The following is a 16,425-nucleotide window of genomic DNA, read 5'->3' as shown; positions in this document are numbered from 1 at the left end:
AAATTTGATAAACAGTCTGAATTGTCATCATAACTGCTGGATTTCATGAATGCTGTATAGCCCTGAGACTTGAGACTGGCTTTACACTCCAGTTAAAGTGTAGAAACTGTAGAGCTTTGGATCAAAACACATTACAGTATCAGTATAACAGTGCACTGTCTATCTGTCACTGTATGATCTTTACTTAGCTATGTACTTGGCTACTCTCACATGCATACCCATAGTTCTCACTCCACATTGGTGATGTCTAGAAAAGCGTAGTGGAACATTTGGGGTTTCTAGTACACGTACAGTACTGTGCAAAAGTCAGAAACCACCAAGTGCAAGTTAGCATTTTTTTTTAGATACAAGATAATCCACTTGTACAAGAAAGTGGAAAGTCAAAGGAAAAGGTGAAAAAAGCAGGAGTTTAAAAAACTGGATATACAAATTATTAAAAGATGACGATAATAATAATAATAATAAAAATAAAAAGGTGGAATTGAGTTCCACAGTTTAGAACCATGAGAACTGAAAGAGGCCTCTCCATGTTTCTTGTATTGAACAGAAGGTATTTGCAGAAGACCCCACTATCTGCGGAACTAAGATCACTTACTGGAACATAAACAGGAAGACACTCTGTGACGCAAGCTGGTGCTTTAAGGTCATTTAGATCCTTCAAAGCTAGTAGCAGAACTTTAAATCTATTCTGAACGATACAGGTAGCCAGCGTAGATCTTTTAAAATGGGAGTGATGTGATCTCTTTTTTTATTTTGTTAGGATGCGCGCTGCTGCATTTACTTCGAGGAAGAAGAGCATTACAGTTATCAACTCTGCTCTGAGATAGAAAAGGCCAAACATCAGTGAGATTTCTCAAATGATAAAGAGCTACTTTTAAAACGGAGCTTAGAGTCAAGATCACACCCAGGTTTCGTATTTCAGGTTTGGTGTGTGAAGATAAAGAACCAAGTTTCTCATAAAGCAGCTTTCTCTGGGTTTTTTATATATAGAAAATTGATCTCCTAACAACCATCGTAGGCCACCAAAACTGTTTGAGAGCTCCACTCTTGCTTCTAACCTGAGAATATCCACAAGCACTTTTGTCCATCCTTCCACTGTGAGAAGAAAGCTATGACACTATTCAACACTGTGAGTTGAAAAAAAAAACACATGAAAAGATGTGTAGCTGTCAAGAAGCTGTTGCTGAGGAACGGAAATAGACAGAGCTGGTGTTCTTGGAGCAATGGACTGGTCAACCCAGGAGCTGTAATAAAAACAAAAGGTAGACATGCTCAGTCTTGAAAGCATTGATATTATATTTAATCATTGAGGTTTTCGTGTGAATTTTGTTAAATAAAAATTTCCTGATGGTGAAAAATGAACAACATGTGCCTTGTGGCCATGACTGGAAATTAAATAAATGAAGGGTCATCTCTGACTTTTGCACATTACTGTATGATTGAATGACAAATTGTCATTATATTTTTTTTAGCCACTGGTTTTCTTTTTTGTCTTCACCCTATTTTGTGGTTGTTGTTGGGCTTCTTCATAAATAGTAGAAGGCTAGAGTTACAGGGACAGGCCCAAATATATTTGGAATGAAGTGACATCTTCAGTAACTTTAGTGCGTGGCAACATCTGCGATACGTAGTTTTAAAAGAAATGAAACGTTTAAATGAGAACTTGCAAATACACTCTACTGATGAGTGTTCCACCATTTGTAGTTAAGCTTGGTATTACAGTTCATTTACACTTGCTGTTTCCTCACATTATGCAAACAAGTCCTCTTGCTGAGCTGTCCAAGGAGTCATTATGCGCCTAGTCCCTGAGTTGTGATCATTTGTAGAAAAGCATTGATTGCATTTCTCACTGAAAGTACTGAGGCTGGTCAGATTGTGTTTGCGCCACATTGAAGTCCAAATGCAGTGTGAGCCTGTCCACCTCCAGAGCCAGTCAGTCAGATCTGAACACATTCCAGACTGTCCAGTGTGTGAATTGTACTGTGCATGTCTTGCTCTCTGAAAGCTGTATGGATGCACCGTTTTCATGTTTGTCAGGTGTAAGGGCCGTCCAGGGCTGGGTATATGCATGAAAATGGATGGTATTTTGTGTTAACAGTATGGTGTGCTTACTGTAACTGTACTCCATAGCTCCACATAACTACTGTTTGGTCTAACTTGGCAGGATTTAGGCATGGCTTTCAGGCTGTTTAGATGCCATTTTTCTGTGTCTGCTTAACATTTAAGTCAAACATGTTAACTGCTATAAGCCGTTGGGTTTTTGTTGGTCATATGCATATGTGCATATCTTCCCCATTTAGGTGACCATTGCTTGTGATGCTGTACTAAATGCTGGATCTGCATACAAAAAGCAAGAGTCAGATTCTTGGGAAGAGGAGCTTCAAGTGTCCAAACATGCCAGAAGTCTCAGACAACAAGAGAACGGGGTTCGAATTCCCCCCAGGTTAGTTACATGGCAGTCCAGAATCTGATTTCCCTGCTGGCACTACACTGATGGTGGTCGGGTGGCTCAGAAAGCCCCCTTAATCTGATACGCTAGCTTGTTCATGGTGTGGTTGACGTTGACATTTCAGTGTATAGTGGGTTTATGGAAACCCTCAACTGGTGCTTCTGGCAATTTCTTGACGTCTTGTTTGTCATGTTTGAGATGTTTTGCCCAAATGTTAGAATTTGTGGATGGTCAGTAGATAAAAACTCTTTACATTCTCCTCAGAGAAAAGTTAATCTTGAGATGTGAAACATCTCTCCCTTCTGATTGTCTTTCTTGTGTTCCTAGTGGCTGGAAGTGTGCCAAGTGCGAAATGAGAGAGAACCTGTGGCTGAACCTGACGGATGGCTCGGTCCTCTGTGGGAAATGGTTCTTTGATGGAAGTGGAGGGAACGGACATGCCCTCGAGCACTACAGAGAAACCAAATTCCCTTTGGCAGTCAAACTAGACACCATCACCCCAGATGGAGCAGGTTAGCACTTCAGGCCAAACATTGCAGGCATGCTTGAAAAAACATTAAGATTTCGAATCGTAACTGAAACTGAAATCGCAAGTGCCTGCGTAGTCGTTGAGCTGTAAGTGCTACATCAGTTGCTTTAATTGTTTGCTCACTAGTGTGTATGTATTGTTTCAGTTCACGGATGGGTTTAATGTGGAGGTGAAATTTCCCCGTTGTGGGACTAATAAGGGTCACTTAGTCTTAATCTTAGTCTTTAGTGCAACAGTGAATTTGGTTTGAGAATATGCTTTCTTGTTTATTGGAACATTAGCATTAAGAATTGTTGCTTTTATTTTGAATGAATTTCCATTTGTAAATGTAATGAATTATACATTTAATTACAGAGTAATTTGCAAAAAGGAAATTATCTTCCTTTTACATTCTGTCTTGACTTCCTTGTCATTTCCGTTGCCACTTCCCATTTTTTGCATTTGTTTTAGCGTCTAGTAATGGCAAAATATAACAGAAGTGTTAAATGGCCCATATATATATATATATATATATATATATATATATATATATATATATATATATATATATATATATATATATATATATATATATATATATATATATATATATATATAAAATAGTATTTTACTTTTTTTTCCTTGAGGCCCACATTTGCAAAATTTAGCAGGACAGCATTTGTATGGTATTATGCTCCAAAAATGCTCATAATTAATTTTTACATGAAAAATGTCCAGCCTTCCTTTTTTCTTTAGAATTAAGCAGGTTGTTTTTGTTACAGTGTCTTTAAGACTGATATATGATAAATGAGTGCTCTTCTGATTGGCTGTCCTGTACTGTGGCTCATTGAAAAATCACTTCGCGCTAAAACACTCCTTAGAACTTCAGTGTGACCGGGCGAGGCTAGGCAGCTGTAAGCTGAATAGGTGGAGATAAATAAATGTAAATAAGTTGCTTCCCATTACATCACAGAAAAAAAAAATTCAAAACGGGCTGTTTTTACTGCTTAATTTTTGTATTTACAGACTTTACAGACATTTTTAAAATCATTTTTAAAATAAAAAAAAGCAAGATCAATTTTAATTTCATTGGCGCTTTAAGAATTTACCACGAAAGCGTTTGCAGACAATGATGTTTCATCAAATTGAGGTGATAATAAACTATCACATCTTCTTCTTATAAACAGATGTGTGGTGTTAACTGAAAATTAATAATCCAGAAGTTCTGCTTGATTCAATGAGCTGTAAGTTACGTTTGTTATTTTCTGTGATATCTAAGACTTCTAAGGGTTAAAGCTCTCTTTGTCTTTCTCTTTTTCAGACATTTATTCCTTTGATGAAGAAGAGGCAGTACTGGACCCTCACATATCAGAACACTTGACACACTTTGGAATAGATATGTTGAAAATGCAAAGGGTGCGTTTTGGTAGTTCATTCAGAAATGGATGCATTGTGGAATCTTTTCATTCAGACAGATACCCGCGCCCTTAGGACGTACACTGCCGTACTCTACCTAATGTCCATGCCGTTCTTCCACAGACAGAGAATGGCCACCACACAGATAACCACATGCAGTCACGAGCCAGTGAGTGGGAGGTGATTCAGGAATCCAACCTGAAGCTAAAGGCGGTTTATGGTTCAGGCTATACAGGCTTCAAAAACCTGGGCAACAGCTGCTACCTCAGCACCACTATGCAAGTTCTCTTCAGCATCCCAGAGTTCCAGAGAGCGTAAGTGCTCCTGCTTCTTATTCTACCTTTCTTTGTCATGTTCTGCATTTGTTATTGTACTTAAATCTGACCATTGTTGTTTATGTAGTAATGTAGGCCACATTAACCATGTTTTAACAGCAATGATTGTTATTTAATTATTATTATTCTTCATCTCTAGGTATGTGGGGAATCTACAGAGAATATTTGACTACTCCCCACTTGATCCTACCCAAGACTTCAGTACGCAGATGTAAGTAATGTGAAGTTGTGAAACAGCTGTTTTCACAAAAAATAACCATGTCATCTGTTGATTAATAGCCTGAAGAAAATATCAGCTTGAATGCACTGCATGAGTTTCTATGCTGTTGTCATCAACAACAAAAAAACCCAAACATTTAGTGGTAAACTAGATACTTGTCTTCCATGTATCTTGATGGCAGGTCAAGCTGAGGTGTACTTAAGGCTTTAAGGGCTTGAGGTTCTCGAGTTTTGACCATTGCGTTTGACCATAACGTAGAGAGTGGCTGATCCACTTTTTGGCTTTGTAGCCAAGCCTCAGGGTTTTAAATCTGATGCAGGCAGCTACAGGAAGCCAGTGAACAAAATGCAGTAGTGACATCAGTGAACGTAGGAAGGTTGAAGACAAACTGAGCTACTGCATTCCGCATCAGTTGTAAGGACCTGTTGGCTTGCATCGAAGATCACCCAGCAGTGAGTTGCAGTAGTCAGGTCTTGAGATGACAATACACTGAACAAGCCTGTGATGGTCAGTTTAGAGACCAAGGGTTGAATCCTCAGAGTGTCGGTGAGGAGAAACCTGCATGTCCATATCAGGTTTGTAGTGTGCGCTGAGATATCTGCGGAAGACGTGTTGTTTACAATGTTTTGAGCTCTCTTTGAATACTTTTTGAAAGTGCCCAAAAGATTCATCTGCTTGGGGAAGGGAAACAAAGTACAACTGGTGTTACAAAATGTTCTGCCGCATGTTGTCAAGTTCATTTCCACCAGAGAAGTCTCCAAATCCCCAAATCTTACATAGTGTACCGTTAATAGTGTAAGTTAGAGATGCCCCAGTCCGTTACCAGATATTGGTATGTGTCTGATACTAGGAGAAAATGGTAGATTGGATATTGGAGGGGAAAAATAACAAATCTGATCCAATCCTGTAGCGAAACTAACCTGTATTTCTTCCTGTGGGATAGTAAAGTTGTTAGAGTAATTTAAGCCTAGTTTGTCTACTTTTAGATGCTCATTGTAAGTGAACTGCTTCAGTTAACCAAAGCTCATTTTAAAGCTTACTAGTTTTTAAAGAACAAATATCCGATCAGCATCAGCCAGTATTAAAAATTTCAATGTCATTATTGGAAAGAAAAAATTACTATCGTACCAGCTCTTGTGAAAATGGTAAAAGAAAAATTTCATTATTTCAGCTCTTTAACTCATTACTATTACTATCAAACATCAGGACACATAAGGGCCAGTTCTGGCCTCGCTGTTATTCTTCTGTACAATGCAGGCATTTGACACGGTGTATTGGATGCTTTGTTTGTGTCTGTATCCACCAGGGCAAAACTGGGTCATGGACTTCTATCAGGCCAGTATTCCAAACCTCCAATCAAATCAGAACTCATTGAACAGGTGATGAAAGAAGAATACAAGGTATTTGACTTGGTCTGTCTTGCTTGACATTTGCCTTGAGCATGGGGTTTTAGACAGGATGAGCTTGAAAATTTGTATGAGACCTACAAAGCTTATTATCTCAGTATCTGATTCTGTAAAGTTCCTCCAAATCAACCCAATGCGCTCACTGAACCCAGTAAGTTAAAACTTCCTCTATAGAGTTAAAATTGGAATTTTTCTGCATATATTAGCAAATATTCCTGTTGATTTCAGTTTAACGTATTGGAAAAAATAAAGCAAAATGTAAAATACGCAGCAGTTTTATTATTTTCCAGTATGTTAGCCAGCAGATCAACAGTAATGAACAGTAATTCTGCAAAATGTGCAAGTGTTTGTTTTCTGGATGGATATATTACCTTGTTTTCAGTTAGAGAGTCAACAAAACATCTAATTTGAGCAGGGGCTCCCTAACTTTTGCATACAACTATATGTAAATGACCTGTTCTGATAGGCAGCCCTATATTATATATGCTTCATTAAAAAATCAGTTCAGCCTGAAACACTCAAACTTCAAAGTGAATGGACAGGGTTAAACTGCTGTTGGCTGAATCAGTAGATATATGTTGTTTTTTTGTGACATCAAAAAACACAGGTTGTTATACTGACCATGTGGTCTGAGGAGTGAATGTGTTTACATGTGAATGCAAAGTTATTAAAAAAACTAGCAACAGGCAGTTTTACATGATATGGGTCCTTTAAGTACTGTATTACAAAGCGATGATGGACTTGTGTCCATTATGTTCCATAATTAAATTGCTTGGTTTACTCTGATTCAGAACTAATACTTTGACCAGGTTTTACTTTCACTGGCATTGTCTCAAATGAAAAGCAGAAGGCTAACTAAAAGAGCAATATCTGTAGCCAACTAAACAGCCTTTACTGTTGTGGCTTATGTGCTTTTCCTCTGTAGCAGCAGCACAGAGGAATTTCTCCAAAAATGTTCAAGGCTCTGGTCAGCAAGGGCCACCCAGAATTCTCCTCAAACAGACAACAAGATGCCCATGAATTTTTCCTGCATGTCATCAGTGTGGTACAGGTACGACACCGTTCTTCTTTTATAATCACTGCTATTGTAGCAGAGCACCACCGATTTGAAGACTCTTTAAACTGCCATCTCCTGGACTTTAAGAGACTTTTCTAGACTGCTGTGCAAAAAAGTAACAAAAGACATCAGTTTTAGTGCCTGGAGTGCTATGATGCTTGTTCAGACAGGCAGATTCATTAGTAATGAATTGGAGATCTTCATCATGAAATGGCTAAATTCTGTTGTCATGGTTTCTGTGGGCTGAAACTCTGAAGCAGTTTCCAGGGCTTGTCTGAAGTTTGTGAGCGCTCTTTCTGACGCTTGGCTCGTTTCAAAAGACACTTCTCAGCAACATTCCTGCTCCCAACCCTGCCAGACACACACTTGTGCTCTGAAGTGACTTTCTCAACCGAGTTAAATTTAGAACCCCCCTATCAGTTACACAAGCTAGATAATGCTTCCTATTTACCTCTTCTGCTTGACCTATGTGCAGAGTTGAACCCGCTGCCCTAAAACTTTTCCACAAAAACAAATAATATGTGATATTTTGATTATATCTGATTATCAGTCAGCGAAACATGATGATTTCTACATGGTATGCTTAATTGTATTGCCCTCTGCTGACAGTGTGAACAGAGCATACGCAGTCTTAAGATGGTCGACCTGACAAGGTCAAGACAAAATTGTGTCTTCTGAGAATGTTGGTGCCAGGCCTGTGGCCTGGTTTATTTGCAGGGTGCTGAACAGTGAGGGGCTCTCATACTGCCCTTCTGCCTGCTATCTGGCCGTTCAAGCGCTGGTATTTCAGTAGTGTTAGAGGAGAAATATAGCTGGTGTATTTCTGTAAGGCCTCAGAATAGAGACATGGCTGCAGCTTCTTGCAAGACGGCCTTGCTGAACTTTTAATGAAAAGATTTACATTTTGATTCTTCCAGATTGAGGCCTGGGTTTGAAAAGATATCATGTTGATCATAAGTGCAAAGCCATCTATAAAATTACACTTCAGTTGGTAAAGACTTTGACGTGTTGTGACAGAAAAAAGTAGTTTTTGTCCCTTGATTTAACTAATTTTAATGAAAATACTGAAAGTTTCCATTTTTTAAATGGGAATGCCTCCGATTTCTCACAATTTCTATACAATTCAGTGCTTGAGATATAAATAGTTAAGTTATGCAGATCGGTTTGGTGTGAAATGGTTCATTGGTGGTAGGAACCAGAGGTTGCAATGCCTACAACACAAATGTAACCCCATTGTTTACAAAGCAGCCAGTTAGCCTACACAGGTCTTCTGAGTTTTTTTCATATAATGTTGATGATGGTAGTCTTAAATCTTTTAAAAAAAAAAAAAAAAAGGTTTTCTTTTGGGGACTATTTGGGGCCTCCATGTACCCCTACCATGAATGGGCTTCAGTAAATGGATTTAAATGTGTTTTGGGCAAGACTTTATCACACAACTCTCTTAAAACCTGATGATGTTAAATTCCCCATGATTAAATTCATGATTTGAAATTGTCGTGATATTTATGATGGAAATGATGACTGTATCTGTGTTGTTGCACAGCTCAGTGTGACCAGGAGACATTTGAATGAAGTGTTGTTCACACAACAGTGCCACATTACACAGGACTACATAGAGTGCAGATACACAATAGTTTGTAGTCACACGAGTGCAGACTTCACAATAACACACCAGACAATAAATATACAGAACAACATATACACATGACAGTAAATACAACAAAACTATAGGAATGGGTTGATGCTGGTTCTGTTCTCTGTGAATTTTGATGCTTAAAGTTGATGCAGTTGCCTTGAGTGTTTTGTAACGTTGAAGACTATCATGAGGGACTGCAATGTTCTGGGTTTGCAGAGGAATAGTGCTGGATCGGAGAATCCCAGCGATGTGTTCCGGTTTATCGTAGAAGAACGTGTGCAGTGCTGTCAGTCACAGAAGGTGCGCTACACCCAAAGAGTGGACTACCTTATGCAGCTTCCTGTGCCCATGGAGGCTGCCACCAACAGAGGTAATGCATTTCACAATACATTTGAAAATGTGCTCTTATTTAACAGTTTAAAAGAGTTTGTTAGCAACAGTATTTTGGATTGTGAGAAATCCCTGATTGCTGCTACAGACTACCTTATTGTTGCTGTCCTAAGAAAACCTTGTATCTGTATCTTGTAACTTTACAGTAGCTTTAAAAATGTTTTACCTAAATATATGTTGAGGTAAAATGCTTGACTTTTAAATTTATGTTGGTCCATTTGTCATAAAATATTTACACAACTTGAAGCATGTGTTGGAGACCAGTCCTAGCGGGACACAGCTCTGCAGAGTGCAGCATGGTTTGTTACACACCCGGCTCTGCTGTTTCCTGCAGAAGAGCTGATAGCATATGAGGCAAAGCGGAAGGATGCTGAGGAGAACATGCGGGCCCCTCCAGAGCCTGTGAGGGCTCGTGTCCCCTTCACTGCGTGCCTACAGGCCTTCACGGAGCCTGAGAACGTTCCAGACTTCTGGAGCTCTGCACTGCAGGCCAAGTCAGCTGGAGTGAAGTAAGCAAGGTTCTGGTCCAAAGCCTGGCATGGGCTGTACCAAGTTTGATCACTAACTAAACAAAACTCCGAGAACAGTGAGGTAATGGAAGAATAATGCTTAGGCGCACACTGTCTCTTTTAAGGAATGACAAGAAATGGATTACTGTTGCTTTCATTTTCCATGTGTTGAATACAGTCCTGGGGAAAAAATGGGCTCAGAATGGCAACAGATCATTGAACAAGTAAATAAAGTAACTGAATATATGGGACACATCATGTGGAATAGCTTTTCACTTTGATTTTTTAAAATCTTTTTGTGAAGTCTTGTGTGTAAATTTGCAAACAGACTTTTACAGAAAGAAGAGTGAGTATTTTTCCACTCAGCCCTGATGGCTTCAAATAGTTGAAAGACATTGCCAAGCTAGTTTGTATTTAATTTAAGACCAAGTATAATCTAAAAAACATTATGTTTTGGGCTTTGTGCATTTTTTGACCTTCAGTGTATGTCTGCAGAATCTTAAAGCTTATTTTTAATAAAAATACCCGTTTTGAAAAGCTAATTAGATTAATAACATCTTACATTTATGTGATGTGAAGTCAAGCATTTATTATTCAAAAGGCTTTGGATAATACAAACGTCAGTGCACCTTCGCAGAACTGCTTGACAGTTAATTTAGGTTGAAAGTGGTAATACCTTATTTGAAGGCTACCTGCTCAGGGACTTCATTGCACATGCATGAGCATTGAGTAATACAAAAGAACAACACTTGAATATTCATGACAGCTTATGTCAATATTTAAAAGATGGCATGAGGTTTTTTATGAAGTAAACTTACATAGACATAAGGGCCCATAGATTAATGCGACAAACGTTTATTCCATTTATAACGCTCTTATGAAGTATAATTTTACTTAAGAACACAATGTCAATGCCCAATGTGAATTTGTTGTCATTAATTTCATAAAACAGCTTGTCATCTAGCAAATGCTGACAAACTGTTCATAAATACCAAGTATTGTTCTTAGCCTTCAACGTAAGGTTTTTTTGTTTGTTTGTTTGTTTTTTCCCTCTCTTCCCAAATTTGAAGCCCCATTGGAATAAGCTAAATTTTTAAATGACTCATTTAGATTTTCTTTTTTAGGACTTCTCGTTTTGGTTCCTTCCCTGACTACATGGTTGTACAGCTCAAAAAGTTCACTTTTGGAGTCGATTGGGTTCCAAAAAAGTTAGGTATGTAAATTTGTCTTATTTCAGTGAGCATGAATGTTCACGTGCATGAGTATGATGATGCCTGCGGTGGTGGTTTTTTTTTGTCAGTACCATGTTTGTCTTCAAGAGAGTTGTATGTATTTCACTAGTTTCACTTAATCACCCTCACCTTTGAGGCCACCCTGGGCCTCCTGCTGCTTCAGCACCTCACAAAGCAGATCAACCTTTCTGTTGCATAATGGTTGGCATCTGCATCTGTCCATCACATGTTCTCTTGTGCAATTCAGGCCCATCACATGCTGCAATGGCACTTGAGCAACACAACATGAGGAAAAGATCAGTTTGCAACGCATGTTCACTCATGCTTGCACATAAAACGTTACTCCTCTGTCCTGCAGAGGTCACTGTGGCTCTGTGCTTTAGTTGGTTCGCTTGGTTCAGTGTATTTATTGTTCAAGTCGTTTGAAACGAGATTAGGATTTTCATCCCATACAGAGTACTTTATTTAATCTCTGTTCTGCTGTGTTGTCCTCACAGATGTTTCTGTAGATGTGCCTGATTTTTTGGACTTGAATCGGCTCCGGGCCACAGGATTACAAGCTGGTGAAGAAGAGCTCCCTGACCTTACGCCCCCTATTGTCATTCCTGAGGACACAAGAGGTAACACTACATTTATTTTTCATGGATGTATTGTACTTTATTGACTCTGAGCAGGTGATCTTGTACCATTTTCACCAATTATTCAAAATTTCTGCATTGCTAAATCATTAAGATGTAAGCAAAGTCATTCAGACAGGTATGATGTGAATTAGTGCATTGAGAAGCTTACAAGCTCAGTTCTCTTTAAAATGGTAGTGAAAGGAACCCGGACTCAAGATGTCTACAATACCAATACAACCATTTCATTTGTTATCCAAAACAATTACTGAACCTACACGTCTTCGATTGTTTATATGAGATGTTGATAACTGTAAAATTGGTCCAAAAGTACATTTTCTTTTCATACATTTTTTGCCACTTTGTATGCATCGCTTTACCATATAAAGTCTCTCAAAATAATCATACACAATATATCCGGCATCACACCGCATATTCATACCTATTTAATGAAACAACTTTCTGTGAGGGAACTTTTTGAGGCATTAAATACTTCAGATGTCTGGTCCCTATCACCACCACTGTGAATAAGCATTGTAGAGAAGCCACTTGGAGTAACTGTTTACATCTTAACCATTTAATTATGCAGGAATTTTGCAGAATTCCCATTTGAAGTGCTTTATATTGTTTGAATACTGTTGTGGCAGAAAATTCATTCTACAAAGACTGTATTTAAGGCTGTTTCTGATTACGTCATTGCTGTCATATTAAAAAAAAAAAAAAAAAACTCTTTTTTTTTTTTTTTTTTTTTTTTTCCCCCCACACTGTTTGCCAGCTACTCTTAACAGTTACTTTCAATAATATCTTATTACATTAATGGCCTTTACAGTTAAGTGTGTTTTTTTTTTTTTTTTTTTTTTTTTTTTTTTTTTTTTTTTTTTTTTTTTATTTAAGTGTATTTTTTTTGTTTACGGCGATGATCTGTTAATTTGTCCATTTATTACATTAACCTAATTGCAAGTATCTCTCTGTTTTTTTCCAGACAGCTCGATGAATAATTCTTTGGAATGTGAGTGTCAATATTTTGTACAACTTTTGTAATGATGATGGACGCATGGCAAATGAGACGGTATTTATATTACCTCTTAAAAACTTAGATGTTGTTAGTTTTCAGTTATAAATGCATGTCTTGGGTAAGAAATCCTCCATGAGATTCCCATGGCAGTTTTTCTTCACCATTCTTTTAACAAGGCCCAATGAGAGAACAGGCATTGCTGCTTTTTTATGTGAACTTACCATGCAGACTGTACAGTATTCTTTCTTTGACATGTTCCTTAGCTCCAGAAATAGACGAGTCCTCCGTGATGCAGTTGGCAGAGATGGGCTTTCCCCTGGAGGCCTGCCGGAAGGCAGTGTACTACACTGGGAACATGGGAGCTGAAATGGCCTTTAATTGGATCATCGCTCACATGGAGGAGCCAGGTAAGACTCGAGTGTGCTGTCTGACATCAGCATCTCCTCATAAGGGTATTGCTTGGGTACACTGTATATATAAGCTCTGGAGTCATTAATCAGGAAAGCTGTTGGTAATTTTTCTGCACGACAAACACTTTGATCAACTTGTGGCTTTGCAAGGTACATTCTGATTTATCCAGGCTGCCAAACCTGCAGGTTGGACAGAAGGACAGATCCCTCCTTTGTGCTTGTGTGATAGATTACACAGATTGTGCTTCAGAAGCGTTTACATTCCAGTGGCTGTGAATCTTCAGTGGCTCTATTTTTGTTTGTTGGCCAATATTCTAGGTGACCACATATTCATTATGCTTGTGTTGAATGTGCCTGTGTATATGTTTTGAGCATAAGGCTCAACTGCAAACATTATTTAATATCCCATAGGAAAAACAAATTTCTAATAGATTGTCACAGAGAAATATAGCAGATCTCAATATTTTATTAATGAAGGATCACTGATTTCTGAATTGTTTCTCCTAGAGCCCCCTTAGGATAAAAGAGATTAACACCAGAGTTTCACTATAAGACGTTCTGGTGATGAATGAGAGTTCTTTTGCACTGACAGATGACAGTGAGATCTTACACTATTCTTATGGAAATCTTATTCAGCTGAGCCTGTACTGAGACGAGTCAGACAATAAAGAGTTAAACCATGTGTGACAACATTTTGATCAAAGTGAGAAACTTTTTATTTTTATACAAGTTTTATTCCTCAGGAGCCAAATTTCAGATACAGTCTCGCTCTGATTTCAAACTGGACTTAACAACATCTAGGAGAAGTTCCTGAGATCAAGAGGAGAACTCATTTAGAATATTTCTTTCCTCTGGGATGTTGCATTTCAAAATGGCTGAAGCTTCTCTACGTAGGAGATGCACTTTTGTATTGGGGTGCATAATCAGAAATGGCGAAGATTGGAATAGGCTGGTTTTCCCTCCAGACAAGCAATCAGCAATCAGACAGTTTATTTAAATTCATCTGAATGCTGCTGCTTCAGCTACTCCACATTTCTGTCTCATTCTGCCTAATAGCCTGTTACTTTTTACCATTCACCCTTACAGTTTACCATTATCCTTGAAATAGGTACATATGCACGCACATAACATTATGCTGCAACTTTGGCTATTAGAAGGTATTGGTACTTCACATATGCTCGCTAACCCCACATAGTATAATAATAATAATAATAATAATAATAATAATAATAATAATAATAATAATAACAACAATAATAATGACAAGAAATCTTCTAAAAAAAAAAGCCATCTGCCAATTTGACAGTAAAGAGTCAGAATCAGAATCCGCCATAAACATTTATGATCACTGCGCTTCCACTTTGACTGCTGCCAAGACGCCCTATGTTGTTCCAGCCTAACCTCTATCTGCCGTCTGTATTGTCAGTTACTATTGGCAATAATTTCTGTTTGTTTTCCTGTACTTAGAAAAGAGCTGAAAACTCATTGATGTGGATGTACAATGCAAATTTGAAACAAGAAACGTTAAACTAGCATTGCAGGTCTTAAGATGAGACAGACAGAGGAGTTTTACAAAAGCTGTTTATATGAAGTCTTATCCAACTTATAAATACTGGAGTAACACAGTAAAAAAACATGGTTTCTTTCGCTTCCTCTAAGGTTTTCTGTTATCTGTGCATGATCAGGCAGAGCCTGTGAAAACTCTGGCCACACCACTAGTATTACCACAAACTCTTCCCATCAGAATGAATAGAATTATACAGATTTCCAGCTCAATTTGTAAAGATCTGTTTGACTATGACTTGAGAATTCATGAAAGAACTCCACAAAAAGGCACGTTCTGCATAAATTTGGATTGACAGGATTCAGCAACTGCCCAATGGCTTCTATTATACATGTGTTTTAAGTCGATACGTTTTCAAGTACAAGAAAACGTTGAAACTATTCTCCATTGTAGTTGACTGTACGTTGCATCTATAGCAAATGGAGTCTAGGCTGAGAAACCCTGGAATATTCCTTTGATAATATACAGTACTATACCAAACTCAGCGACCAGTCAAAATGGAGTTGGGTTTTTCAGGAAATAATGTGAAAAACATTTACACAGAAACCTCAACAACTGAACATTTCTGTGTTTTGAGTATTTAGTCTGTCCAGAAAATGCATTTATTTCAGTTTCCATTCTTCTCAGAAACACCTGTGGATATTTTCAGATATGAATCAAGAGTGGAGCTTGATTTTTCTCCTTACTTTTAAAACATGAAAGATTTAAAATAATCTTTTATTAAAATCTTAATTAAAAAGAAACCTGTATTTTTTTTTTTTTTCACTTTACCTTATGCATGTGGATTATTGTAAATCTAAGCTTGTTAGAAATATTTCCTGAAAAAGTAAAAGTTGTATTTAATGGCCATTTTGACTGGAAATGAAATAAATAAAGGGCAATGGTACTGTGTTGGTACATGAGAGTTAAGTCCCTTGTTCGACTCTAGAAGAAGCAGTGGTGGTGTTATTTTTCATCCCCAGCCTTGTTAAAGAAAGCTCTTCTTGTGGTGCAGTCCTCACCCATCTGTTTTACCTGTGTGCTGAGCGCTGTCCACCTGCGCTCTTCGCTCTCCTGCCCCAGATAAGCAGCCACCTGAGAGCCAGCAGCGGCCCAGACAAACACATAAGGCGAGTCCCCGGAGGGCACGACCCCATTAGAGCTCAAACACCTTTCGGGCAGTCAGGGCTGGGTTTCAGTACGTTTTTAACTCTGGTCCACTCAGCTACTGTCACATGAGCGTACTCATATAGTCTGTGCTGTTTTTATCTCAGGTTGTAGACCTCTTCTCTGTGTGCGATCTGGTTACAGGGATGTCAGACTCCAGTCCTAGAGAGCCACAGTGCTGTACCGTTTGCTGTTGATGAATTAATTTGCCTCATTCGTCTGATTATTATTACTTAAGACCTTCTTGAACTTGAACCAACCATTGGTCTCTTTAACTTGTTTAAATCTGCCTCCAGGGTAGTCGGGGTGTGAACATGATGACATTAGGTGTAGTGAGTTGTATTAGCATGTGGAATTGAAGCTTTTCTGTGCACTACTACTTTCTATCACTATATAAATGACACACAATACTACCTGGATTGTTGAATACACTGTGATATTAGCCTGCTATTTAAGAATTTAGTTTAGTAGGCAGTACACAAAATGTAATTTCGAGTAAAGTGTGGTGTGTGTGT

General features: G+C 38.2%; 1 protein-coding gene across 5 annotated transcripts in view; it reads left to right on the top strand.

The window, feature by feature from the left end:
• usp13 (ubiquitin specific peptidase 13) overlaps positions 1–16,425 on the top strand; it is a 32,283-nt gene that overhangs the window by 8,823 nt on the left and 7,035 nt on the right. For 2 of the 5 annotated variants that reach the window (XM_017698091.2, XM_017698093.2), the window contains exons 5-17: positions 2,301–2,443; positions 2,777–2,961; positions 4,279–4,373; positions 4,497–4,687; positions 4,848–4,919; positions 6,235–6,328; positions 7,260–7,385; positions 9,244–9,397; positions 9,752–9,926; positions 11,051–11,139; positions 11,656–11,778; positions 12,758–12,784; positions 13,054–13,197. In XM_017698091.2, the coding sequence (XP_017553580.2) occupies positions 2,301–2,443; positions 2,777–2,961; positions 4,279–4,373; positions 4,497–4,687; positions 4,848–4,919; positions 6,235–6,328; positions 7,260–7,385; positions 9,244–9,397; positions 9,752–9,926; positions 11,051–11,139; positions 11,656–11,778; positions 12,758–12,784; positions 13,054–13,197 (1,618 nt within the window). The remainder of the gene's footprint in view (positions 1–2,300; positions 2,444–2,776; positions 2,962–4,278; positions 4,374–4,496; positions 4,688–4,847; positions 4,920–6,234; positions 6,329–7,259; positions 7,386–9,243; positions 9,398–9,751; positions 9,927–11,050; positions 11,140–11,655; positions 11,779–12,757; positions 12,785–13,053; positions 13,198–16,425) is intronic. The other 3 variants (XM_037534932.1, XM_037534931.1, XM_017698092.2) reach the window with 3 other exon arrangements.

Source organism: Pygocentrus nattereri, chromosome 26 (assembly GCF_015220715.1).
Source record: "Pygocentrus nattereri isolate fPygNat1 chromosome 26, fPygNat1.pri, whole genome shotgun sequence".
In the NCBI taxonomy this organism is placed as follows: Eukaryota; Metazoa; Chordata; class Actinopteri; order Characiformes; family Serrasalmidae; genus Pygocentrus; species Pygocentrus nattereri.
Note: the sequence above shows the minus strand (reverse complement) of the source record. Positions and strands in the feature narration are given on the sequence as shown.